We start from the raw sequence: 27,582 nt of genomic DNA on the forward strand, positions 1-27,582 counted from the left end.
TATGTTTTTTTTCTAAACTGAATAGTTTGCGCGAGAGACACTACCAAATTGGTAAATGTGCCCCCCCCCCCCCCCCCTAACTGTAACTTCTACAATAACAGAATGATAAAACTAAAAAAAATATATGATGTACATTACCATGCAAAAGTTCCACCGATAATTGGTTTGAATGAGATCTATTAGTAAGTAGTGTAATACGTCATAAATGGTACGGAACCCTTCATGGGCGAGTCCGACTCCCACTTGGCCGCTTTTAGTTTTTTAACTGACATCATATAGAGGATGTTCTCAAGTCGCTTGCATTATTTTTTTGGGTTCCGTACCCAAAGGGTAAAACCGTCCGTCTGTCTGTCTGTACGTCGGTCACCAGGCTGTATCTCATGAACCGTAGACAGTTGAAATTTTTACAGATGATGTATTTCTGTTGCCGCTATAACAACAAATGCTAAAAAGTACAGAATGGACGAATCCGACTCGCACTTGTCCGGTTTTTTTATAAGTTGCATTTATTTGCGAAATTCTTTTTTATTTGAAACAGGTTACAATCGGTCCCAACTGAATGTATCCCGTGTGTAAGTTGCAGTTCATTTGTGATATCTACAGAAAGACGCGACAGAGTTAAGCATAATTATAATAATATAGGACTATAGTAAACTGAGTTTACGGTTTCGGTACTAAAAAAATAACTCCTGGCTAATAACAGACTACGTAATGAATTAATTCCTAGGGATGAGCATACAGATGTTTACGTAATATCTACCTACCTGAAGTTGTATCTGACGGGGAAATCAATCTATGTATGGAGAGAATTAGACTAAGCTAGATCTACAGTAGATATGTTCTAAAGAGACGTATCTGAGACTAATTCCTATATATTTATTTATAAGTATATTATGATTTTAGTTACAATAACAATACACATAATGGATATATACAGAGGATTACTCTAACTAGCTTATATCTAAAATAGGCTCTTGAGGCAGTGTGCCAAGGATGCTGGCGGCATTTCCTCGTTGTATCGTAATACTGATACGTTGTGCGAGGAAGCCGCCAGCTCTACGGTCACCAGTTACGTCAACGAGACGTATCGCGAATTCTCCAAAAAACTTGTGAGCGCTGGGACCTAACGTTACTTTTCTAGAATAAATAAATAAATAGAAGAATTAGTTTATTGTGGCTATAAAATGTTATTCTACTTATAAAAGTACTTATTCAACTTGACATTTTAATGTATATTACGAAAACGCTCTTCTGTTAATTATTTAAATATTATACGTAAACTTCCTCCATAAGTGGCAGCTATGAGTACGTACAAATATTTACGCAGCTGTTTAACTTGCTAAAATGTTTTTGAAAATTATGTCAATTCACGGGTAATGTTAATGAGTCTCTTTGTATCACCTCAAAGTTATTTACGAAAATTTTTAAAGAGAGCATTTGCGGTTGTGTGTGTGTTTAACCGTCTGCTCAGGGTCACCAGTCACCACATACGCACTGAGGGGAGTCACACCACATTTATGCCAATGGTAGGCACAGTTTCCAACACCCAAACGTTCGTCAACATCGTATCAAAGCCAATTAAAATTTTATAGATTTCCAGTTATTATTTTAGCTTTCTAGAAGAAAATACTAAATATATTTAAATGTAATCACTAACGACTCGAACGGCGAAAGCTTAATGGCTTCCGTCATTAAACAACAGTTTTGCTATGCTCAATTAAATTAGTCTCACCCGGTGGCATTTAAACTTTAACTATATGATCTTGATATGCCATTATATTCGCATGCATGTTAATGCGCTTATATAGCAATTTTGAATTTGCGTACTCGAAGTGCATTATAAGAGGAAGCCGGAAATTTGCACCTGTAGTAGAAAAAGTAAGAGCGAATCGCCTAGCGCGATGATAGTCATGTGACGAGAAAAGTATTATGGATGAATGTGGAGGGAAGTAACGGGAGAGGAAAACCAAGGAGAAGGTGGATGGACTGGGTGAGAGATGAAGAAGTGAATGATGAGATGACGGTCGAGAGAGAGGTATGGAAGAAAAAGACATGATGCACTGACCCCAAATGAATGGGATAAAGGCAAGCGAATAATGCAGTGCATTATATGGGTCATACATCTCAACTAGAGAGTCACACGAACCCGCCGCAACAATCATCATCATTTTAAAATGGCATCCTTAAGTTACCTGAAACTTGGCATTAACGTTTACGTAACATATATTTACGTTTTCGTTGTTAAAATCGTTATAGAAACAAATTAGACCATGTAGAAGTTTTGTTCGGAAAACTAGTACTCGCCTTAAATTCTTTTTAATACAATTTCTAGCAACGGATATTAAGGTATCTAAGCCCCGGGTCTTTCAAAATTTCATTATTTTATAAGCTTCTTTCATTAGACACTAGTATATACATATACAGTATTTATCTGAACGTAAAGCAATTATTTAAACCCGTTAATGTTAAGTTCATATACTGAGTAACTTTTACTATAGGACCTCCTGAAATCGCGAAAAAAAATCTCTGTTTCATACATTTTGCTGGTCTGATGTTGAAATTTCGTATGGGTGAGTCATACAGTAAAAGTTGCTCAGTATGACCTAAATGTTAACGAGTTTGAGTAATTGCTTTACCTTCAGATACATACTGTATATGTATATTATAAATACATATACGGATGTGAGAGAGGCACTATTTGCAAGTAATTAAAGTCGGAATGCCGCGTCGAGACTCGAGGGACTTATTGTCTGACCAGCCAACCGTGTCGGTGCAATGTAGAACAGAGCAGATTATGCTAATATTCAAAGTCTGAACATGAAACGAACAACATTTTGGGTAAAGTACAGCAATAGTAGAATATTAACCAAAAGGGATGAAATGATGCCTTTCAACTAAGTTAAACACTCACTTTTCATTTCGAATAGGAGGAAAGTAAAATACATGTGTATTAAAAAAAAACATGACTGAGTATAAACTTTTACCACATTACAATCTATAAAATGAAATACAGATGTCAATCACAATGAACAAAAACATTACTTTCAATACGTACGATACGTACGATTCACTGTCGAACGTGACGTTACTTCAAACAAAAACGTTACTTTTGACACTGAGATATCCGATCCATATCGTATCTAGACCTAATATTTGACGTAGGTTCCAATCTTCCAATCGGGTCATGTTGCATTTAACATTTACGTACCTCATTATTGGCATTTATTTCATATGTCAAAGAAATTGAAACTAACTGTAATAAGGTTTGGCAATAAACGTGCAAAAAAAATACAGTGAATATTTCACGAGAACTTAGCAATTTTTGAAAATTGTCTTTGACACATTGCTACTCCGATCACCGCATCTCACACGAGTATTGGTGCTACGCTAATGCAATTATTTTGTCGCTCGTGATGCAATCACTGACACTGACTACTGCACTGACACTTTTTCAGCACCTTCAAAATTCCATAAAACATTGTTAGACCATCGTTATAGCTAGGGGTTAGTAAGTACATTAAAATCAAATCAAAACCTAATATGAATAATAAATAATCAATAATATTGATATAATACTTTCAATAATGAAATCACGATTCATAGTAAAATTAAAATTAATCGAAATAATGAATATAAAAATAGTTAAATTTTTATTTTATATTTTATTTATTTACTTTTATTTCAAATCGTTTCTCAATTAAAATAAAAAAAGGAAAATACTAAAGTAATGGCTATTTGTTTTACAAGGGGGAAAAGTTGTTGTTTAAGTCCTCGTGCTAATATTGATACCCGAGCAAATTAAGAAACAAGACTTTTGCCACTCTTGTGGATAAAATGCATCTTTCTCTTAAAATTTGAAGAATATATAGAACCACGGTATGGTGAAAATATTTATTCACCTACATATGAGTGCTTTTGAATATAACTTATATTTACGTGACTTACGGCCGTTGAGTAAAGGATGACTCACGCTAGACCAAGTCGGGACTTGGCTGGAGCTTCCGGCGCTTCGTTGTCTATGGCAAGCACCACGTGATCACCGATCAGCCGTCATAGAAAATAACGTGTCGGACGCTCCGGCTCGGCCCCGGCCCTGTCTATCGTGAGTCATCCTTAATTATCTAGTATAAAAAACTCTGTATAATCGTCTTTCTGCCTCACAAGATCGTTAAAAAATATGAGGAATTTATTGTTTAAAAAAGTATTATTGGGTAGGCACGTCACGATAAAAAAATGTACTTTAGAAGTATACTTACGAAGTATGGGAAAACTTTAATAAAATTGCAATTTTATTATCTCCCTTTATAAAGCCGTAGAATAGCCGTCCCGCTGCTGGCCATTCATCAGACCGGCAATAATGAAATTCCTTGCAATCCAAGCCTCGGTAACTGTTGTTTTCCTGTTCTTATAGGTTACGCGAGCGAGAGCCACGTTTTCCTGATAATGATAAAGTCTGTGTCTGACTTAGGCAATACATTAAAAAGCTTCGCTCCCGCCTCACCGCACCCCGCTCATTTATTTTCCAAAGAGCCCGGTACATATTCGCACTGCTCAGAGGGCCTACTGCGAAAATCAAAGTTTGTAAATTTCGAGCAACAGTCTCTGTCACTCTAATTACGCCTTCGAACTTCGGTGTTCGTGGTAGGTCCTCAGCTACCTCGAACATCTTTGGTGGACACATTCATAACGCATCCTCGCACCACTTAACTACCTCGCACATCTCCAATGGAAACGTAGCCTTAGTTCTTCGAGCGATCAACTTGGTGACATTCTACAAGCAATTGGAATTACACCACTTGAATCAAATCCACGTGAAATAAAGTACCTCCAACCAAAGCCATCCAGCGGGATTTTGGCAAATTACAGGAAAAGATTGGGATGCTTTTGATAAGCCGCTATTGCCCCTCCGGGAACCATTTATTTTAATCAGGTCAGAGATAGCCAACCCTAGTGACTGAAGAGAGCAATCACAGACCTAGAAAATATAGATTTAAGTTTTTCAAATTTTTTATATACCACCGATATTACACGCTACAACAAAATACGCTATCACGGCGAAACACGAATAGGTGAAAAGCTACAAGGTTTTTTTGATGTCGAGGTAACCGTTTGTTAGTCAAACGGTTTTTGCTCTATTTCGTTGGTTTTACAAGCTGGAGCTATATAAACTAATTACATGAATAGATATACCCCCCATGTCATTGTATGTGCAAGTTTCATTACAATCGAACACGTAGTTTTAAAATGAGAACGAAACTCCGTTTGTGAAAATTGTGAAAAATGTAGAAGGTGAAATTCGGCCTAGCTTGCTGCGGACTTAGAAAAATAACGTTTTATCGATTTAGAAAAATATTTAAATTATTATTCTCAATTTCTTAAGGAAACCTTCAAGAGCAAAATGATCTTTAATGACAAATTTCGATGAAAATGTGATGTTTATAATGACACTTTGTTCTATTCTTTGTGCAAATGTATCTTCGATTTAGTTCATCTAAGATAAATTTGCACAAAGAATATAACAAAGTGTCATTATAAACATCACATTTTCATCGAAATTTGACATTAAAGATCATTTTGCTCTTGAAGGTTTCCTTAAGAAATTGAGAATAATAATTTAAATATTTTTCTTAAAAACCAGAATCTGGAGCACGGTAGTGCCCCTGCCAAGACGAGTCAAACGTAAAAGAGATACGGTCTATCTGAGGTGGGGAATGTAAACGCTCCAGGTAGATTCTGATGATATTTATATATTTTTTTTTTCAAACAACACAATACAACTTGTAATTTACTCCTTACTAAACTCTACTACAAAAGCTTTGTAAGCTGAAATACTGTTACTTTCCTCAACTCTATTGAAACCTTTGGAAAGTAATACTGAAATTTAGTAAATAAGGGTCTAGGCTATAGGGGATGAAGTATAAAATAAACAAGGTATTAAATGCTAATAAATTTGATTTATTGCATTAAAATTGATTGAGTATGATTCAATAATTTATGAGCTCTATATCCAATGAAGTCTGATTAGGACCCATTCGGATATACCGCCTTGATTGCTAGGGCCAAATACCTAAGTCAGGAAAACAAGACGGAACAAAAACCTGACTGCCCAATTTAACCTGTACACAAACATAACAAAATATGTCACAGATAAAGACAAATTAAAACCTCATTTAAATTAGGTATGGCGTGATCATTTAGTGGTAAATATAGACCAACATCATGATAAATAACAACCCAAGCTCTCTGAGGTGTGAGACATGTTACATGATAAAATAAAATCTGAAATATGTTCCAACAAGCACAAAACATATCCGTTCTTAAAGAAAGACGAATATAAACCATGTCAATAAAATGAAACACTATTTTAAGTGCATTGAACCAATAGGAAATTATAAAATCCTATCAAAATTATTGAATACTATTTACAAGACTATTATAATAAACCCTACCTTCTTCCTATAAAATGCCATTGGGATACATCAGGAGATCAAAATATTCCTACTTTAAGATAAAGAAAATTATGAAACAAGAAGTTGTAGCAAGTTCTATTAATAATATATAAGGTTTACTAATATGCTCAGATATAAATAAAGATATGTTAGCGCTTATGTTGTGATTGACGTATTGATAACGTATTCATAAATGTGTTATAAAGATCGACCGGGTGAAGTCTGGCTTCTCACAACTGTATTACTTTAATTAGTATACTGTAAAATAGCTGGTTGCAGTCAACTATAAGGCAACCTTTTGGATCTCATAAAATTATCATGCATACACCGCTCTATGGACAACTCCCTAATATGTCAAGCCGCAAATCCCACGTGAAATATTTCCATAGGTAAGTCACTTGGACCTTGCACCGTCTGCAGTACCTGAGGCATGTAGCCTAATGGAATATTACACGTAAGGTTCAGACTATCAAGTACTGAAACCGGGATAATAGTAAATAAATGACATGAGTGACCAAGAACGAAAATATACAAGACAATGATATAAGCGTTGCCCCTAATATCATGAGATCAGCCATTTTACTAAATTATCATATGCAACGTCACGCAAAGAGTAAGACTGTTAATTAAATTAAAAGCCAGTTGGATTAAGATTTGATACCTTTTGATCAAATATAAGTAAAGATGTATTAGTACTTATGATAACACATTCATAAATACGCTATAAAATTAGGTAGGATCGACGGGGTGTAGTCTGGCTTCACACAACTTTATCACCTTAATAATTAATATACTGTAAAATAAAATAGCTGGTTGCAGTCAACTATAAGGCAACCTTTTGAATCTCATAAAATTATCATGCATACACCGCTCTATGGACAACTCCCTAATATGTCGAGCCGCAAATCCCACGTGAAATGTTTCCATAGGTAAGTCACTTGGACCTTGCACCGTCTGCAGTACCTGAGGCATGTAGCCTAATGGAATATTACACGTAAGGTTCAGACTATCAAGTACTGAAACCGGGATAATAGTAAATAAATGACATGAGTGACCAAGAACGAAAATATACAAGACAATGATATAAGCGTTGCCCCTAATATCATGAGATCAGCCATTTTACTAAATTATCATATGCGACATCTCGCAAAGAGTACAACTGTTAATTAAATTACAAGCCAGTCGGTTTAGGATTTGATACCTTTAGTCATAACTGGGATCAATCAAATGCAACGACAATCCCAAATATTACTAAAAACCGCATTGTTAAAACAGCCACTTATAAAACCACTGTGACAGGTTTCAACAACTACAATTGATTAGTAAATATATATAATATCCTCTCAATTGGACATAATCCAAAATGTAATAACCACATCCTAGTCATATGATTTGATTCAATATGACAAATAAATTAGGGCAGGTATAATACATTGGCAAATACAGATCAAACTATATACCAAATGATCAAAATATATACACCCACAATATGTATGTATGTATGTATATACTTTATTGTACATAGAAATAAAAACACGAAAAACACAGTTACAGAGTAAATTAAATACAACAAAGGCGAACTTATCCCTGTATGGGATCTCTTCCAGTTAACCTTTGAGGAAATGAGTAAAACAGAAGTAACGGTGAATGAATGACAAACACAAACAAAAGTGTACAATCACTGAAATTAATGAAATGCACGTTTTGAATACACATTGATACAAATATACATAGATAGAAAAATAACCATAAAATAATGCATACATATATATATATAAATAAAAATAAATAAATATTCAATATATAATATAAATAAATATGAATTCGAACCAGAAAAGTAAAGGAAATTAAAAAGTAGAAGTACTCAATGGAACTAGGAAGTCGTAACCAAAGTATCGGAAAGCCACAATTTTTTAAGCTTCTCCTTGAGTGATGCTACAGATTGGGATTGCCTCACGGACACCGGAATCTCGTTCCATAACTTGACGGCATGGACAGTAAAGGATTTCTTGTATGTGCGCGTCGTATTGGAAGGAATCGTGAGTAAAAGATTGGTGCTTGATCGAAGGCGATGACCACTACCAGCAGCTAAATAACTAAACCTTTCGGAAAGGTAAGGTGGCGAAGCAGGATTAAATAGAACATTGAAAAGCAATGATAGGACATGCACATCTCGTCGACGACGAATCGGAAGCCAGCCAAGCTGAGATCGAAACTGGGATACATGATCAAACTTACGTAGACCGAAAATGTATCGAATACAAATATTTTGCAATCGCTCGAGTTTGTCCAGTAACTCCTCACTAAGGTCCAAGAAAGCAGTATCAGCGTAATCTAACAACGGGAGTAAAAGTGAACATGCGAGAGTTATTTTGGTTTGAAGAGGAAGGAAATTTTGAAGACGCCTTAGTGAGTGGAGAGACGCAAAAAGTTTATTGCTAATGTCAGAAACATGAGCTGACCAGGACAAGGTTTGATCAATGATGATACCCAAGTTCTTAACTGTAGAAGAAAAAGGGATAATTGTTCCGTCAAAACGCACTTTGGGTACCACCATCTCTGACAATTTGGACACAAAATAAGGACCACCAATGACAATTGCTTGCGATTTTTTTGTATTAACTTTCAAACCAAACTTATTCGCCCAGCAACGAATTGACTCAAGGTCGCCATTTATTTTATCAACTAAAGATGAAAAATCATCAATGCTAGCCGCTGCGTAAATCTGTAAATCATCCGCGTAAAGGTGGAAGTTACAATTTAAGGACTCAGTAATGCCATTAATGAAGATCGAGAAAAGGAGAGGAGAGAGTATCCCTCCTTGGGGGACACCAGCAGAAAGGTCACACCACTCCGAGACCTTGTCGTCAACCTTGACACGCTGGCGCCTCCCAAAGAGATAGTTACGGAACCAAGACAAAGCTGCAGGAGAAACATTTAACGTACGAAGGATATGAAGGAGAATATCAAAATCCACCGTATCAAAGGTACTACTGAAGTCTAAAAGTACCAGGACCGTGAGCTTTTTATTCTCAATATTAAAACGAATGTCATCAGTGACCTTCACCAAAGCCGTGACAGTGCTATGCCCGGGGCGGAAACCTGACTGAAACCGATTCAACAAATTATGCTTGTGGAGATGTGAAAGGAGGCGACGATTAACAAAATGTTCGATAATTTTAGACAAAACTGGGAGAATGGAGATGGGTCGATATTGAGAAAAGGATGTGGGATTAGAAGTTTTAGGAAGAGGGATAACATGAGCAAGTTTCCACATAGCAGGGAATGTACCAGAGGAAAAGGAGAAATTTATAATTTCGGATAAGATAGGGGCAATTATATCCGCCACGAGCATAAGCATATCCAGACTAAGGTGATCCTCACCGACAGCCTTCGTTTTAATATTTTTTAAGATTGTAACAACCTCTTGTGGAGAAATATTGTCAAGAGTAAAAGTAGAGTCACAGTCAGTGCGAAGGTTATTGGCAAGAGAAGATAATGTTGCATGCTTGACGGAAGGATCTAATGTCACCGGGGATGTGCTAAAATGCCGATTGATTGAGTCCAGGTCAAGAGTGCCTGAGGAACACTGAGGAACTTTGCCCACTCCAAGTGATCTCAAGAACTTCCATAATTTGAAAGGGGGGCATTCATCAATGGATTTATGAATATAACGGCGCCTAGCGTCCCTGCAAGATTTGTTGCAGCGGTTTCGCAAACTGATGTAGCTGAGATGGTTTTCCACTGAAGGAGCTGCCCTATACTTGAGCCGGGCTCTGTTCCTCCTGGCCATGAGTGACTTGATATCTGGTGTAAGCCATGGTGCTGGGAAATGCCTCACCCGCATCGGCTTCAGCGGAGCGTGTTTATCAAAAATTGCAAGCAATGTGTCACTAAAGGCCCCCAACTTTAAGTCGATGTCCGCAATAACATTTCAACATACGTAATATACTTAGGTATGTACCTATAAAACGGAATCATGATCATAAAATAAGTATCAAATAGGCACCAGTTATCTACCTACAAATAAGTAAGCAGTTAGGAATCGTGAATATTATTTAAACCGCTTGTATACTCCTATCATAACTAGACTGTGAAATTAAAACCTTTTGTATAATTTATTGAAAGGTTACGTCACCGCTAGGTATTAAGATCTGCTTGATGGGGCTTCGATGCTCTCACATCATGATGAGAAGACAAGGCAAGGCAGGATCAATTCTCGTTCCACGCAAATGGACGGCGCACTGGATACAATGTGCAGGCGTGAGATACAGATGCGGCGTAGTGCAGCCAGCCTCTTCATGTAGAAGGTAGGTCTTGCATCTGGGCGCCCGTGGCAGTGGGGTTGATCAGGTACCGACGAGGATGCTCGGAGACACCGAGACACTCGAAAGCCGCTGATGGAACAAGACTCGCTCCGCAACCACCGTGAACCGGAAATTGAGACAAAAATAGTGCTTAATATTCTAATCGAGTTAAACATTTACGCCCTACGGAATATATGAAGCTAAGTATCTATATGAATAAAGACAACTAGGCATTCAAAGGAAGAATCATTTCAATTATGATAATCAAACTATAATAGTGGAAGTCAAAGGATCTAAACTTAGTGACGTACAGAATATCTATAACAGTAGCCACAGTAATTAAGCTACTGTAAGAAGTCATTGAATAAAACCTATAATGTATTGCGACATAATATTACGTCATTAGCCATTTGTATAACATTCTAAATAAATAAGTATTTTGTAAAACTTATTCACCAAACAATTATATCAATCTAGTTTATGAACTTGGTTGCTAGTTAAACAACCGTGGCCGTATACCTATATACGCGCGCACAAATAATTACACAACCAATTATTTTTGTAGTACTCATACTCATACTCATACTCATACTCATTATTTATTGGTAATAGGTGATTACATGTCAACTTACATAACTAGTACAAATAACATAAAAAAAAGGAATTGAAATTACAACATATTAATTAAAATACATTAGGTACTTGCGTAGGTATTATTGTTATTATTTTCATCAACATTTCGCAGTCAGAAATTCTTCTATATTATAGAACGACCGCTCAACAAGCCAAGTTTTCAGTTTATTTTTGAAGATTAACAAACTAGGTGCGTCTGTTATTCCTGATGGTAGATTATTATACACAGAGGGGCCCATGACATGTATAGTTTTTGCCGACTTTGCTAGGCTACGGGGCACTGCAGCTAGTTTGTGTCCGTATCGTGTAATACGGTCGCTTTTGTCACCCCGCCTGGGGTATTTATCTAAATTCTCTCGCGTGTATAAGGCTGTTTGCAGTATCAAGAGGCCCGGCAGCGTGATAATCCCCAGGGCAGTGAAATGTGGCCTTGCAGACTCGTGCCATGGAACTCGAGCAATAGCCCTTACAGCTCGTTTTTGAAGTCGAAAGACACGCTGCCAATCGGCTGCACGGCCCCATAGCTCAAGCCCGTATTGAACGATGGACTGTATGCTGGCGAAGTAACAGCTGCGGACTGCCTGAAGCGGGAGGGCGGTCGTCAGCCAGTATTGTAAAAGGTGAATTATGTATTACAACATAATTAATACACTCAACCTATCAACCTACATTTTCAATCAAAGTGCTGTAATTCACTAACACTGAAACAAGAAAGTATGTGATATATAGATATGTCAGGTCAAGATTGAGATAACATATAACTCAGAACCAACGCACCGTGTCTACTAGCTTGCACCGGAGTGAATCTTCACCTTCGCCCACATCTGCGAGGTCCGCATCTTGATTTGAAGCGTTGAAGCTTTCGAAGGCAGAACACCCCAGGAATTGATGGCGAGACATGAAGCAGGCGCCCTTAGGATCCGCTGACAGGGGTCGATATTCCTCGTACATGAACCGAGAATTCAGAAATAAATAATTTTAAATATATGTTAAAACATTTCATGAATTAAATTACCTACACCGTTCGTTGACTTTACGTGTTATACTATATATGGTAATAATGACCGATATTGACGGCTAAACCTACATAAAACGATAAAGAAATGACCGCCGAGTGTAACACAACTAAAGTTACTTATCAACCTAATTGAACACATCTACTTATGCCATCTATATCTAAATCGAGACACATTCCACCCTTGCAATTAAATTAAAACATGGAAAATACATACGTTCCACTTCTTTTCGTAAACGGTTAATCCACAATAATAAACGCGCTCGTTTACTACTAAACACACATTCATTTAGTTGCTAATGATTTCACAACTCAAATCAAGTAGTAAGTAGTAATTGAATGTATCTACCTACCCTATAATCATATCACACACGAACACTGATTTACCTATCTTCAAAATTGATTATATTTAAAAAGCATATACATGATTTAGGAATTCACTGAACAAATGAAATTAAATATCTCAATCCATTTTGCCGTCGTAGTTAAAATAACACTCTCGTACAAGAATCCGACTTGCATTCACAGAGCACAATAATTGTCATCTCGTTCCACAATGAAGGGTACCCAACGCGATCTATTCAACCTACCCGCTATTCATATATAGAAATAATGATTTTATTTATAGGCAACTCATCGGTATCAACCAAGCCTACAAATGAATGAACGAAATATGTATTTTAGGTTTCCTCAAGATATAAAATGATATGCAAATAATTAAGTAGGTATATGAAATTACCGCACCGTAACACGTAGTTGTTTGGCAGCGGACCCATGATGGTTTTGTGTTTTTCAACACGCCCATGGTCCGGATGAAGCTCCTACAGCTTCCCGCCCATGTTGGCCGTATCCACACGCTAAGCTTCCAACGAAGGTGGCAGCTTATACTCGTATCTGCGAACAAGTTCTAATACACGGTTTTCTTATGATTTGCCACTCACAGTGACAAATTACGAACCTTTAAGACCCGATGCTCGTGAAATGTAGCCCTTTCGGCAGCTGCCCGTGGTAGGCTCACACAGTTCTTCACAACCATGGTTCAAGTTCAAGTCAATACGACCCGCGCGTCGCCCATTGCAGTCGCTGTTCTTTTCCTATCTCCTGAAGATGGCCGCTAATAGACGTATCTGCAAACAAGCTTAGACACATGGTTTTCCTTACAACCTAACACTCACAGGATTCCTTCTTGTCTCAACGCTCTGCTGAAGGCAAAAGACCTCGAATCCACTTTGCAGTTTCTTAAATAACCTCGTTCCCCCATGAGAACCCCTCAACCGCCATGTTAATCCTACTCCTAAGCCCAACCAGAATGCAGAGTTTTGATTGGATAATATTTACTATCCTCGTCTATGATTGGTCACTTTTATTCCCGCGTATTTAGATTGATCTGCCTTACAACAGATGGCATCTCTACAGATAACATAAATAAATTAAAAGCTTACGAAGTAGTTTATTGTGTTTAATCGATTATTCAATAAATATTACTTAAGAATTTATATTGAAAAATATATTATAAACAAATATTGTACTATGCAATATTATCATGAGTAAACTACCTGCTAGTTCAGTCATTCACCACTTTTTTTTTAAATTCCACTTTTTTATAATGGATGGCTCATTTCCTATCCATTTAACTAAATTTTGTTATAATATTCAACATGTATCAAGTACCCAATTTTATTTATCTGGTATAATCCAAACCCAAGTTATGAGGGTTTGAAGAAACGAGAGAGTGCTTCGAGAGAAGGTACTGTAAAAGGGTTACGGTCTAACTGATGTGGGGAATATAAACGCTCCAGGTAGATTTAATTAAATTGCCCTGCTGAAGGAATAAAGATCTGCAGGCGATTTCATTCTGAAAGTAGCAAGCATCTGAGTTAGTCGACAGTTTGTAACAGACTGACATCTACATTTATTTATTTACTCTCTTAGAAATTATTGAATTTGTTTGGAGTGAATTTCGCGCATAATATTCGCACTTGTAATGTGACAGTGGCATCCGGTGACATCTGGCGGTGAATGACTGAACTAGCAGGTAGTTTACTCATGATAATATTGCATAGTACAATATTTGTTTATAATATATTTTTCAATATAAATTCTTATTTATATTGACCCATGATTTAAGAACAAAATACATTTAATTGGGCATTATAAAAATAAACTAACTTATCTATTAAATAAAACTAAATTAAAACTAAAAACTAATACTAAATAAAATTAAAATATGTCTAAAAAATTTGGCCCCTTTGGCATGGTGCCGATATAAATTCTAAAGTAATGTTTATTGAATAATCGATTAAACACAATAAACTACTTCGTAAGCCGGTGCAAGCTAGTAGACACGGTGGGTTGATTCTGATTTATATGTTATCTCAACCTTGACCTGACATATCTATATATCACATACTTTCATGTTTCAGTGTTAGTGAATTACAGCACTTTGATTGAAAATGTAGGTTGATAGATTGAGTGTATTAATTATGATGTAATACATAATTCACCTTTTACAATACTACAAAAATAATTGGTTGTGTAATTATTTGTGCGCGCGTATATAGGTATACGGCCACGTTTGTTTAATTAGCAACCAAGTTCATAAACTAGATTGATATAATTGTTTGGTGAATAAGTTTTACAAAATACTTATTTATTTAGAATGTTATACAAATGGCTAATGACGTAATATTATGTCGCAATACATTATAGGTTTTATTCAATGACTTCTTACAGTAGCTTAATTACTGTGGCTACTGTTATAGATATTCTGTACGTCACTAAGTTTAGATCCTTTGACTTCCACTATTATAGTTTGATTATCATAATTGAAATGATTCTTCCTTTGAATGCCTAGTTGTCTTTATTCATATAGATACTTAGCTTCATATATTCCGTAGGGCGTAAATGTTTAACTCGATTAGAATATTAAGCACTATTTTTGTCTCAATTTCCGGTTCACGGTGGTTGCGGAGCGAGTCTTGTTCCATCAGCGGCTTTCGAGTCTCTCGGTGTCTCCGAGCATCCTCGTCGGTACCTGATCAACCCCACTGCCACGGGCGCCCAGATGCAAGACCTACCTTCTACATGAAGAGGCTGGCTGCACTATGCCGCATCTGTATCTCACGCCTGCACATTGTATCCAGTGCGCCGTCCATTTGCGTGGAACGAGAATTGATCCTGCCTTGCCTTGTCTTCTCATCATGATGTGAGAGCATCGAAGCCCCATCAAGCAGATCTTAATACCTAGCGGTGACGTAACCTTTCAATAAATTATACAAAAGGTTTTAATTTCATAGTCTAGTTATGATAGGAGTATACAAGCGGTTTAAATAATATTCACGATTCCTAACTGCTTACTTATTTGTAGGTAGATAACTGGTGCCTATTTGATACTTATTTTATGATCATGATTCCGTTTTATAGGTACATACCTAAGTATATTACGTATGTTGAAATGTTATTGTGGGTGTATATATTTTGATCATTTGGTATATAGTTTGATCTGTATTTGCCAATGTATTATACCTGCCCTAATTTATTTGTCATATTGAATCAAATCATATGACTAGAATGTGGTTATTACATTTTGGATTATGTCCAATTGAGAGGATATTATATATATTTACTAATCAATTGTAGTTGTTGAAACCTGTCACAGTGGTTTTATAAGTGGCTGTTTTAACAATGCGGTTTTTAGTTATATTTGGGATTGTCGTTGCATTTGATTGATCCCAGTTATGACTAAAGGTATCAAATCCTAAACCGACTGGCTTGTAATTTAATTAACAGTTGTACTCTTTGCGAGATGTCGCATATGATAATTTAGTAAAATGGCTGATCTCATGATATTAGGGGCAACGCTTATATCATTGTCTTGTATATTTTCGTTCTTGGTCACTCATGTCATTTATTTACTACTATCCCGGTTTCAGTACTTGATAGTCTGAACCTTACGTGTAATATTCCATTAGGCTACATGCCTCAGGTACTGCAGACGGTGCAAGGTCCAAGTGACTTACCTATGGAAACATTTCACGTGGGATTTGCGGCTCGACATATTAGGGAGTTGTCCATAGAGCGGTGTATGCATGATAATTTTATGAGATTCAAAAGGTTGCCTTATAGTTGACTGCAACCAGCTATTTTATTTTACAGTATATTAAGGTGATAAAGTTGTGTGAAGCCAGACTACACCCCGTCGATCCTACCTAATTTTATAGCGTATTTATGAATGTGTTATCATAAGTACTAATACATCTTTACTTATATTTGATCAAAAGGTATCAAATCTTAATCCAACTGGCTTTTAATTTAATTAACAGCTATTTTACATATTTTGCGTGACGTTGCATATGATAATTTAGTAAAATGGCTGATCTCATGATATTAGGGGCAACGCTTATATCATTGTCTTGTATATTTTCGTTCTTGGTCACTCATGTCATTTATTTACTATTATCCCGGTTTCAGTACTTGATAGTCTGAACCTTACGTGTAATATTCCATTAGGCTACATGCCTCAGGTACTGCAGACGGTGCAAGGTCCAAGTGACTTACCTATGGAAACATTTCACGTGGGATTTGCGGCTTGACATATTAGGGAGTTGTCCATAGAGCGGCGTATGCATGATAATTTTATGAGATCCAAAAGGTTGCCTTATAGTTGACTGCAACCAGCTATTTTACAGTATACTAATTAAAGTAATACAGTTGTGAGAAGCCAGACTTCACCCGGTCGATCTTTATAACACATTTATGAATACGTTATCAATACGTCAATCACAATATAAGTGCTAACATATCTTTATTTATATCTGAGCATATTAGTAAACCTTATATATTATTAATAGAACTTGCTACAACTTCTTGTTTCATAATTTTCTTTATCTTAAAGTAGGAATATTTTGTTCCCCTGATGTATCCCACAATGGCATTTTATAGGAAGAAGGTAGGGTTTATTATAGTAGTCTTGTAAATAGTATTCAATAATTTTGATAGGATTTTATAATTTCCTATTGGTTCAATGCACTTAAAATAGTGTTTCATTTTATTGACATGGTTTATATTCGTCTTTCTTTAAGAACGGATATGTTTTGTGCTTGTTGGAACATATTTCAGATTTTATTTTATCATGTAACATGTCTCACACCTCAGAGAGCTTGGGTTGTTATTTATCATGATGTTGGTCTATATTTACCACTAAATTATCACGCCATACCTAATTTAAATGAGGTTTTAATTTGTCTTTATCTGTGACATATTTTGTTATGTTTGTGTACAGGTTAAATTGGGCTTCCTGACTTAGGTATTTGGCCCTAGCAATCAAGGCGGTATATCCGAATGGGTCCTAATCAGACTTCATTGGATATAGAGCTCATAAATTATTGAATCATACTCAATCAATTTTAATGCAATAAATCAAATTTATTAGCATTTAATACCTTGTTTATTTTATACTTCATCCCCTATAGCCTAGACCCTTCTTTACTAAATTTCAGTATTACTTTCCAAAGGTTTCAATAGAGTTGAGGAAAGTAACAGTATTTCAGCTTACAAAGTTTTTGTAGTAGAGATTAGTCAGGCTAAGATATTACAGTTGGTCTAGAAACTTTTTATTTTTTAAACGTAGTAAAACGGAACCCACCGATTATCGATGAGATAAGTAATATAAATAAATAAAACTTAGAATAGGTACATTACTACCGACTATTAGGTTTTATTTTACGTTTTTTTTCTAAACTTGGTTTATTTTGTAGCACCTATGCGAATACAATACAATACAAATTGTCTTTATTGCACACCTCAATACAGAAACAATACAATTAATACAACACATAAAGAAGAGGTAAACAACAGGCAGTCTTATCGCTAAAAAGCGATCTCTTCCAGACAACCTTTATAATTATATGTATTTACTTTTTCATGGGTAACGGTCCAACAAAAGTTTCGGTTTCGGCCGAAACTAGAACCAAAACCGAACCTTCAGTTTCGGTTTCGGCAAAAAAACATGTTTAGGTCGGACACTAGTTTCAATGCATTTCGTCCCCTACGTTAACTAATAATAGGTACAGTCAAAAGATTTAATTTGTGATCCATTTTGTACCGTATAGTCACAGTAACAATACTCGTAGTATGAGGTCTCTAGCAACTTTCATGTTGTTTGTCACTGAGACAATGTACGAAATGGGTCAAAATATAAATCTTTTGACTGTACCTAAGTAACGGTAAACCTAACATGTTTTAAGGTGCAGTAGGTTCAATCAGCAGAGTTTATGAAAAATCGTAGCGCTTTTTTAAGTCATACTACGTTTGCCAAAAACTTAATTAACATCTTGAAACCTTTCTCAAGTAACTTCATCGATTCAAAATCTGTATTTTAACTTTCGCTCGATAGAAAAAAATTACAAATATAGATCTTAAACTCACTTTAAAAACTTTTTACAATTTATGCACTGGTATGTATGAGGACACGAGTGAAACGCACCGTAGCTATTTGCACACTGATTTATTGACAGTAGGCCTACCGCGGAGTGCGCGGGCGCAGCCGCTGCTAACCATACGTACTAGCCCTCCACCTTTATTTAACAATACCTTAACAGTATTTCTTAAAATCTAAATTAAGTCTAGCTTTCCGCGGTGGCAAGGGTTTTAGGGCATTCGTGTCTTGAGGGTCTGAGTTCCCGGGTTGTTGAGATGACTGGTCCTCCGGGGCGGAGTAGACACGTTGGATATCCACGTTCTCGGATTTCTGAGAGCACTGACCCTCTGGGGATATATTATTACCCTCTTCCCCCTCTGCCGGATGAAAAGTGTCCGAGTCTTCAGGTGCGTCCGGAAGCGCCGGCATAGTCGGCCTTACGACTGGTTGGCTGACGCTTTGGGAGGCGACCGGGCCAGGCACGGGCAGGAATACGGTTGGCTCCTGTGTGCTCGGCACCATGTGTGTAGTGGGCACCATACATTCCGTAGTGGGTGAATTGGTTTGTTGCCCTTTGTATATAACAATTTGGTTGATATGTTTTTTTATAACGTTACATGTTTCTTTATCTTCTATTAAATACAACCGTTGACCTAGTTTTTTTGTTATTTTTCCTCTTACCCATTGAAATTTGTTTTTATTAATGTATTTCTTATATAATATCTGGTCCTCGATATTAAAATCGGTTCTTTCTGCGCCACCGTGATAATTAACCTGTGAGGACTGTTTATCTTTTACCGACGAGGCGAAGTTGGTGGACGATGATGGCGGTGAGTTTACATTGGTCAATAAGTCTAATCTGGACTTTAACTTTCTACCAAAAACCAACTGCGCAGGTGAAGTACCAGTGGTCGTATGAATAGAATTTCTGTAGTCAAATAAATACTTCATTAATTTACAGGTAATTTTAGCATTGGAAATATTTGACATAAGTACAGCTTTTATCCCTTTTTTAATTACTTTTACATACGTCTCGGCTTGTCCGTTGCTAGCTGGTTGGTACGGCGCACTCGTTAAGTGTTTTATTTTGTTTAGCGAACAGAACTGTTTAAAATCGTCTGACGTGAACGCCGTGCCATTGTCACTGACTATACATTGAGGGGTACCGAATCGAGACATCACTTCGCAGAGTTTCTCAATAACACTATGAGTCGTTGTGTTTGATTTCATATCGAAGCACTCGACCCATTTACTGTAAGCATCCACTATAACCAAATATGAGTGATTATTTATTGGGCCGAGAAAATCGATATGCAACCTTTGAAACGCGTACTCAGGATACGGCCATGGCACTACTGTCACCCGTGGAGGTGAAGGCCGTAGCTGAATGCATACGTTGCAAGCGCCAATGATTCTCTCAATTGCTTGGTCCACACCTGGAAACCAAAATTTCGAACGAATTTCCGATTTGCACTTAACTATTCCTAGATGCGAACTATGAACTTCCTGCAGAACTTGTTCCCTAAGCGCTAGTGGTATAACGATTTTGTGCCCTCTCATTAAGCACCCGTTCTCAACTGATAATTCGTTTCTGCATAAATGATATGGTTTTAAGTGGTTATCGCTAACCTTTTTCGGCCAACCATTCCTAACAAAGTCACATACCTTGTGCAGCTGAATATCCTTTAACGTTTCGCGACGCAAATCTTCAACTGTTATAGGTAAGCATCCATCTACTACGAAGTTTACATACGCCGCGCGGTCATCAAATTCTTGAGCTGTGACGTCACGCCCCGGCGACGATACGCTGTTGTTAAGTGCAAGTGGTGCGCGCGAGAGATAATCGGCACTATTATTCTGACTCCGTACGTATTCAATAACATAATTTGTACGCCGATAAGAAAATTGCGTACCTCTGCAGACGATTTGCCGTGACCTCCGGAATACCTTTTTGGGGTCCAAATATAGAAAGTAACGGTTTGTGGTCTGTTCGGAGAATAAACGGCTGCGATCTACCATAAAGATAATGATGAAACCTTTTAATTGCAAAAATTATTCCCGTTGCTTCCCTTTGAATTTGGGAATAGTTTTTTTCGGCATCCCGTAAGACTCGCGATGCAAAGGAAACGGGCCGTTCAATTCCATCAGTACCTACTTGAGATAAGAGACATCCCAGGCCGACTGGTGACGCATCAGCTGTAACAATTATTTTAGCTGATGGGTCAAAATGCGCTAAAACCTGATCAGAGGACAACTGCCGCTTAATTGTCTCGAATGCATTTTGATGAATCGGCGTCCACGACCATTTAACGTTTTTCCTTATTAGGTCATATAGAGGGCTTAAAATGCTAGATGCGTCAGGCACAAAGTTACGATAATAATTAACTAGTCCTAAAAAAGACTGTAACTGAGCTACATTCTCAGGCCGCGGTGCCTTACTAATTGCAGCTACCTTTTCTTGCGATTTTGAAATACCTTGTTTATTTATTACATGACCTATATACGATATCTCATCTTTAAAGAATTCGCATTTGTCTCTTTGCAGCGTTAAGCCGGCGTCCTTGAACCTCGCAAGTACATTATTCAATCTTTGCAGGTGCTCTGTCTTGTCGCGCCCCGTTATCAACACGTCATCCAAAAAGCATAATACGCCGTCCAATCCTGCTAACAACGTATTTAAGGCGCGTTGAAAAATAGCCGGCGAACTTGTTAACCCAAAAATTAATCTTTTATACTTAAACAGTCCGCGGGAGGTATTTATACATGTTATATTATTGGGATCATTTATGGGAAACTGATTGTAGGCCATAGACATGTCTAACTTCGAAAATTGAACTCCGCCGTGTAACTTCGCGAATAACTCATCTACCGTTGGTAGCGGATAGGTCTCCGCGATCAGCTGTTTATTGATAGTGCGCGAGTAGTCCGCACAGATACGCACGGAGCCGTCACGTTTTAACACGGGCACAATAGGCGAAGCAAACTCTGAATGTTCTACTGGTTCCAAAATTCCTAAGCCCACTAACCGATCGATTTCGTTCTCCACTTTACTCTTAAGCGCAAATGCAATTGGACGAGCTTTAATAAATACCGGTTTTGCGTTATCTTTTAAGTTTAAATTTATCTTGTATTTATTAAAGCAGCCCAGGCGGTCTACAAAAATATCCTTATAGTCAGATAGGGTTTGTTGTACCATATCTGTATCCGTACAATAATTGATTGGTGCGGGGGGAATTCGTGCTAACTCTAGGTCGAATTTCGAAATAAAATCGCGACCTAGGAGCGGTGGTCCACCATCTGGAATTACATAAATGTCCAAATGGATTTCGCGGCCGTCATAGAATATCGGTACATTAATTACGCCCGTAATATCCAATGTTTGTCGCGTGTAGCCGAATAGTTTTTTCTTTGGGGGTAACAATGGCACGTCGCTAAAATAAAATTTATAAGCTTTGTCTGAGATAGCCGAGACTGCCGCCCCACTGTCTATCTGGAACTTAATTGAAATGTTGTATACCTTTATAGTTTCGACCATAGGTGCCCCACCTTCCGAACGAATATGAAAAAACTCACCGTCATCACTTTCGTTCACCTCTTCCGACTCGATATATTTCACCGCCTTGCACATGTTACTTAAATGGCCCTTTGTTTGACACTTTCTACACTTATAATTTCTAAAACGACACTTTGTAGCACTATGTTTGTATCTACCACACACCGAGCACTGGACGTTAGACGACGATGCAGACGAGCCCGTAGATGCTTTTTCAATCTGGAACAGACCGCTGGCTTCCGTAGCCACCGGGGCTCCAGCTAGGCCAGTGGCAGCGCCACCGGTGCGAGCAACTCTGATACTCTCCGCCAAATCTATCGCCTTAGACAACGTGAGCTCCCCGACATTTTGCGCGAATAGCTTTTCGCGCTCTCGGCCCGGGAGCATACCCATTACAAATCTATCGAGAATAGCGTCCTCCATATTTTTAAATTCGCAGTGCGCGGCGAGGCCCTTCAGACGCGCAGCCCACTGCACGTGACCTTCGCCCGCTTGCTGGGTGGCCGAATAAAAATGGAAGCGTTCCACGTACCCGCAGCGTTTTGGTGTGAAATGAGCGTCCAAAATCTTCACCACATCCGAAAATCCTTTTTCTTCTAACGTAGCCGGTAATGCTAAATTACTTGCCAGCCGGTAGGTAGATTCGGCGAGTGCGCTTATCAAGATAGCTCGCCGTTTCACGCTGCGCTTTATCTGTGTCGTCATTAATATCGTTGGCTATGAACCACTGAGTTAGCCGATTCTTGTAGGTTCTCCACTCTTGGGTTTCATGATTAAAAACCGAAATTAACCCAAAAGTACCAGCCATCGCCGCCAATTTGGTATGTATGAGGACACGAGTGAAACGCACCGTAGCTATTTGCACACTGATTTATTGACAGTAGGCCTACCGCGGAGTGCGCGGGCGCAGCCGCTGCTAACCATACGTACTATGCACCAAAGCTGAAATTATGAAAATTGCTTCTAAACATGCGCAATTTTATTTTTGAGGGAATTCATTGATTATTTGTTTTTGGTAAAACTGTTTACGTGTAATAAATAATAATTAGGTAGTAACATAATCATGTGTATATTTTGTCATTTTGACTTGAATTTTTTGTGTTGTATTTGTTAGTAAATAAATATAATATTTAGTCAGCAGGTCTATTATGGATGGCTTTATCCACGTGATAAAATAACCGTCACTTTTTAACACCGCGGGATAGAAAGTGACAGACACCATTTTATCACGCTGTCACGTAGATAAGAACGACCATCATATCCGTACAGCGGCGGCATCATGGTTCCACTTTTATCACTTATCACTATTTCCGTCACTTTCGCGCTTAAATACTTGTTAGAACGTGACAGGCATGGTGACAAATGATAAAGAGCCAACCATCTTAGCCCAGCAGGTCATAAGTTGTGTCAAAAAGGTTTTGACTGATAAAAAAGCTATAGGTACATATACCATATTATTTATGTATTATATAGGTTAAAACTTATTTGTTGCTGAATTACTTACAATATAATGTAACGCAGTTTGCTGTCTCAGTTTGGCATAATTCTATGTAATATTCGGAAAAATGTGTTACATGCAAAAATACACGACTTGTTTAAGGTGACTTTGATCTTTTTTTTTACATGGTTGAATCTTACTTAAAAGCTAAGCTGGATCTTTTATCTCTCGTAAAATATATGATTCATGTATATTGGTATTGCCAAAATTGCAACTGTACGTGTTTTACCAAACCTACTCATTGGATGGCAGTCAAAAATTAGCGTGTCACTGAAAAGTACCCTAAGTTTGAATATTAGCTTAAGCACAGACTTTTCGGAGAACTAAATACCGGTTATAAAATAACGTATTAATAAAATTAGTTAACACAAATAAAAAATTGTACCTATTTTATTAATATGACACTGATTTTTACTGACTTCCATTCCAGCCGCGTATTCGCGTCTAACGGCAATCCCAAAGTAAACAAGTAGTACCTAAATAAAGACGCGATCAAAATTTTTAACTAATTATATTACGTTTTGATCAGTATAAAACAAGCTTTCAAATTATGGCAAACTTTTTTTATTAAATCCTTTGTATTATATTATTTAAGTCAAAATCTTTGTGATACAACTTATGGCTAAAATAATTCCTCGACATAAAAACTATGGGACATATTTATATTTTCGAGTTTAGCTACTATTCTGTAGCATTCAAGCAAAATATGTGTTTTGATTAGAGTGGAAAGCGTGGTAATACTTCGTAAGTAGCTATCGGAAAATTACTAGTAAATGAAATTTTAAGTTAAATACTACGGCTTATGATAGAAATGGGACAAAGCATGCAAAAGGTGAAAGTTGAGAAGACATATTTGACCCCTAACGAACTCTGTCACAAGTAATGATTTAGTCTAAAAAGCGTCGAGGCTATATCTACAAAATAAGAAATATAAATCGGCGATACTAATGAGAAAAACGAGAAAAGCTCATATGAACAGCTGTCAAATCAACTTCCCGGTGCGAAATAAAACTGAAAAAGTGTTCTTCTATTTCTGACAGCAAGCAGCAACTGCATCGCCGCTCTCTAAATTTAACCTTTATACTGAGAATGCATCAGAACTATCAATTCTATCATTTGAGATTGGACCCTCTTTTTATATATTTCAGTAAGGTGTATAAATAATTCCAGAAATCAGATAAAAATCACCCATATTTCTACCATAATAAGAGTCCCATTTTGTAATTATCCGACGGTTTTCCACATATGGAATTGCCCGAACACCTTACTACTGGCCTCCACCCGCTACAGTTTGCTGTGTATGTTATTTAAAACTTTCAACCCCGTTGTGAACAGAATACAAACATCGAGATATAAATAGATAGCTAAGGATTATAAACCTCTTAGATTTGATTTTTCAGACGTTTATAAATAAAGCTCTCTTCTTCCTCGCGATGTCCCGGCATTTTTGCCACGGCTCATGGGAGCCTGGGATCCGCTTGACAATTAATCCCCAGAATTGGCGTAGGCACTAGTTTTTACTAAAGCGACCGCCATCTGACCTTCCAACCCAGAGGGTAAACTAGGCCTTATTGGCATTAGTCCGGTTTACTCACGATGTTTTCCTTCACCGAAAAGCGACTGATGAGATGAAAAGAAATGATATTTCGTACATTCGGTGGTTGCTGCTCGCAGTCAAAAATGGATTGACACGTTGAGTAAGAAAATCAGAAGCGAAACGCACTTAAACCAAACAGGAACTCAGACAAGCCAATTTGTTATGATATTCGCATGTGGAAATATAATATAACACCGAAAAATTCCGCGTGTGGAAATATAATCCATCTGCGAATGAAGTAATTTGACGTCGACGTTTTCCATTATTTATTATTTGATAGCACTTTACTTAATTCATGTCGAAAAAATAAATATCTGCTTCTACTTGGTTCCTATTCTAATAAGTATATACTGAAATGAAGTAATAGGTATCACTTTGCGAATGTGACGTTTTAAGAATGAGAGTTAAAGCGGGATTCTTAGGTTAGGTTACCTTCGTAGTGGAGGAGCTTAGTAACCGTGGCTTGGTCACCCACGGTGAAGCGAAGAAGCGACCAGAGCCGGCCTGCTTGAGGGCTGGCCCGAGGAGGACGCTCCGAGTGGGCTTGTTAAGCCCACTTGGACGCGTTGGAGGAGGACTGTCGTCGTCGTCGAGGTTCCATATGAGGAGTGTCGATATTGCAGTGAGCCGTTCTCCCTATCTTCGGCGGCCGCGGTGGGATCGCGGGGGAAGAGGCGTGATGGTATTATGGCGCGCCACTCTTCCTATCCACTGCCCCTTGGATGGACCGTTCCACTATAGCGGCGTTGGTAGCGCTGCAGAGGAAGAGGAGTCTCGGTGTTACGGTGTGCCGTTCTCCCTGTCCTCTGCAGCCGAGTGTGGTTTGCGGCAGCTATGGTTCTGCCGCTGGGGAATTTTCTGGTGCCCGTGTAGCCTTGTGGTAGGCTCGGAGGGGGGTCCGCTACAGTGCAGGATGGAGGCTGAGGAGGAAGACGCGTAATCCGACGACTCTTATTCGTTTTGAAAGACCTACCCAACGATACCCCACGGGTTAAAGCGTTTTTTTATAAAAAAAAATATTTTACATATTTATTTTTTTTATTTTTTTTTTACTGTTCTGTTGCCATGCATAATTTATGTATCCTTGCTAAATTGAAGTTTTGTATTACTAACAATCAATTATCCACATCAAACATTTATTCAGCAAATAGGGTACTTTTACATGACTAATTTTTACAAACAATAAAAATATGAAAATAAAATTACAAATGTGGAATCAATTAAATATTCGATACTTTATTAGAGATATATGCAGTCTCTAAATGTCGAATTACACAAAAAAAACTGTGATATAAAAACTATGATCACGGAGCAAGGCCGCGGACGGACCGACGGACATCGCGAAACAATAAGGGTTAGGTTAGTAAACTCTAAAAAAGGCAATTGTCACTGGCTGTGGCAAACGGCTCGATTCGAAGAATGAGATACGATAACGATAAGTTCTGGTTTAGATAAGTTTTCATTTAGATATCGTTTGTATCTCGAATAATTGTCAGAAGCAGCTCGTTTCGGGCAACCAATATCACTTTGACGTTAGAAATATCGTAGATAGATCTTATTGGGATCACAGTGGAATCGAAATAAACGTCAAATTCGACATGTCGTTTAGTTATCGATCTTTTAAAGATAGGTACAAACGCACGCCGATGGCACGTTAAAAAAACGCGGTGTGCTCTTATTCTTATTCTTATTGTTTGGGTACCTAGAGACAAATGCGTATTTTTGTTTAGCTCTCTCTAATTTAAGTGACATAAAATTATATCGTGTCGAATTTAAACGGGCGAGGCGTTTGAAATCAACTTTATTAAACAATAAAAATCTGCTACGGATTGTATATTAGTTAATAGATACGTTGTCTGTCGCTCACTAAAATGTTTTGCCGGCAGAAGTGTCCGAGCACTCACAAATTGGGTCGCCATCGACGGCCGCTTGACCCAAATCACTCCGTTACCTGACCGGTAAAACACGTCAATAACGGCATGGAAATAAATACGAATGCGAAGATTTTCATTATTTACTCCATTTCTTAGTAGTTGCATTTGGTCCATACTTGCAATGACCCTTGCTGATCATACGGCTTTTCAAACACCAGAAAGAAGTTATCGATCTTTT

General features: G+C 37.6%; 1 protein-coding gene across 1 annotated transcript; it reads right to left on the reverse strand.

The window, feature by feature from the left end:
- Positions 1-18,863: 18,863 nt before the first annotated feature.
- On the reverse strand, positions 18,864-23,288 carry LOC133524519 (uncharacterized). The gene is made up of 2 exons (XM_061860598.1): positions 22,541-23,288; positions 18,864-19,596 (listed from the first exon to the last, which is right to left on the reverse strand). The coding sequence occupies exons 1-2, from the start codon at positions 23,078-23,080 to the stop codon at positions 18,997-18,999; spliced, it is 1,140 nt and encodes a 379-aa protein (XP_061716582.1). The 5' UTR covers positions 23,081-23,288; the 3' UTR covers positions 18,864-18,996.
- Between the last annotated feature and the right edge of the window lie 4,294 nt (positions 23,289-27,582).

Source organism: Cydia pomonella, chromosome 13 (assembly GCF_033807575.1).
Source record: "Cydia pomonella isolate Wapato2018A chromosome 13, ilCydPomo1, whole genome shotgun sequence".
NCBI classification, from domain to species: domain Eukaryota; kingdom Metazoa; phylum Arthropoda; class Insecta; order Lepidoptera; family Tortricidae; genus Cydia; species Cydia pomonella.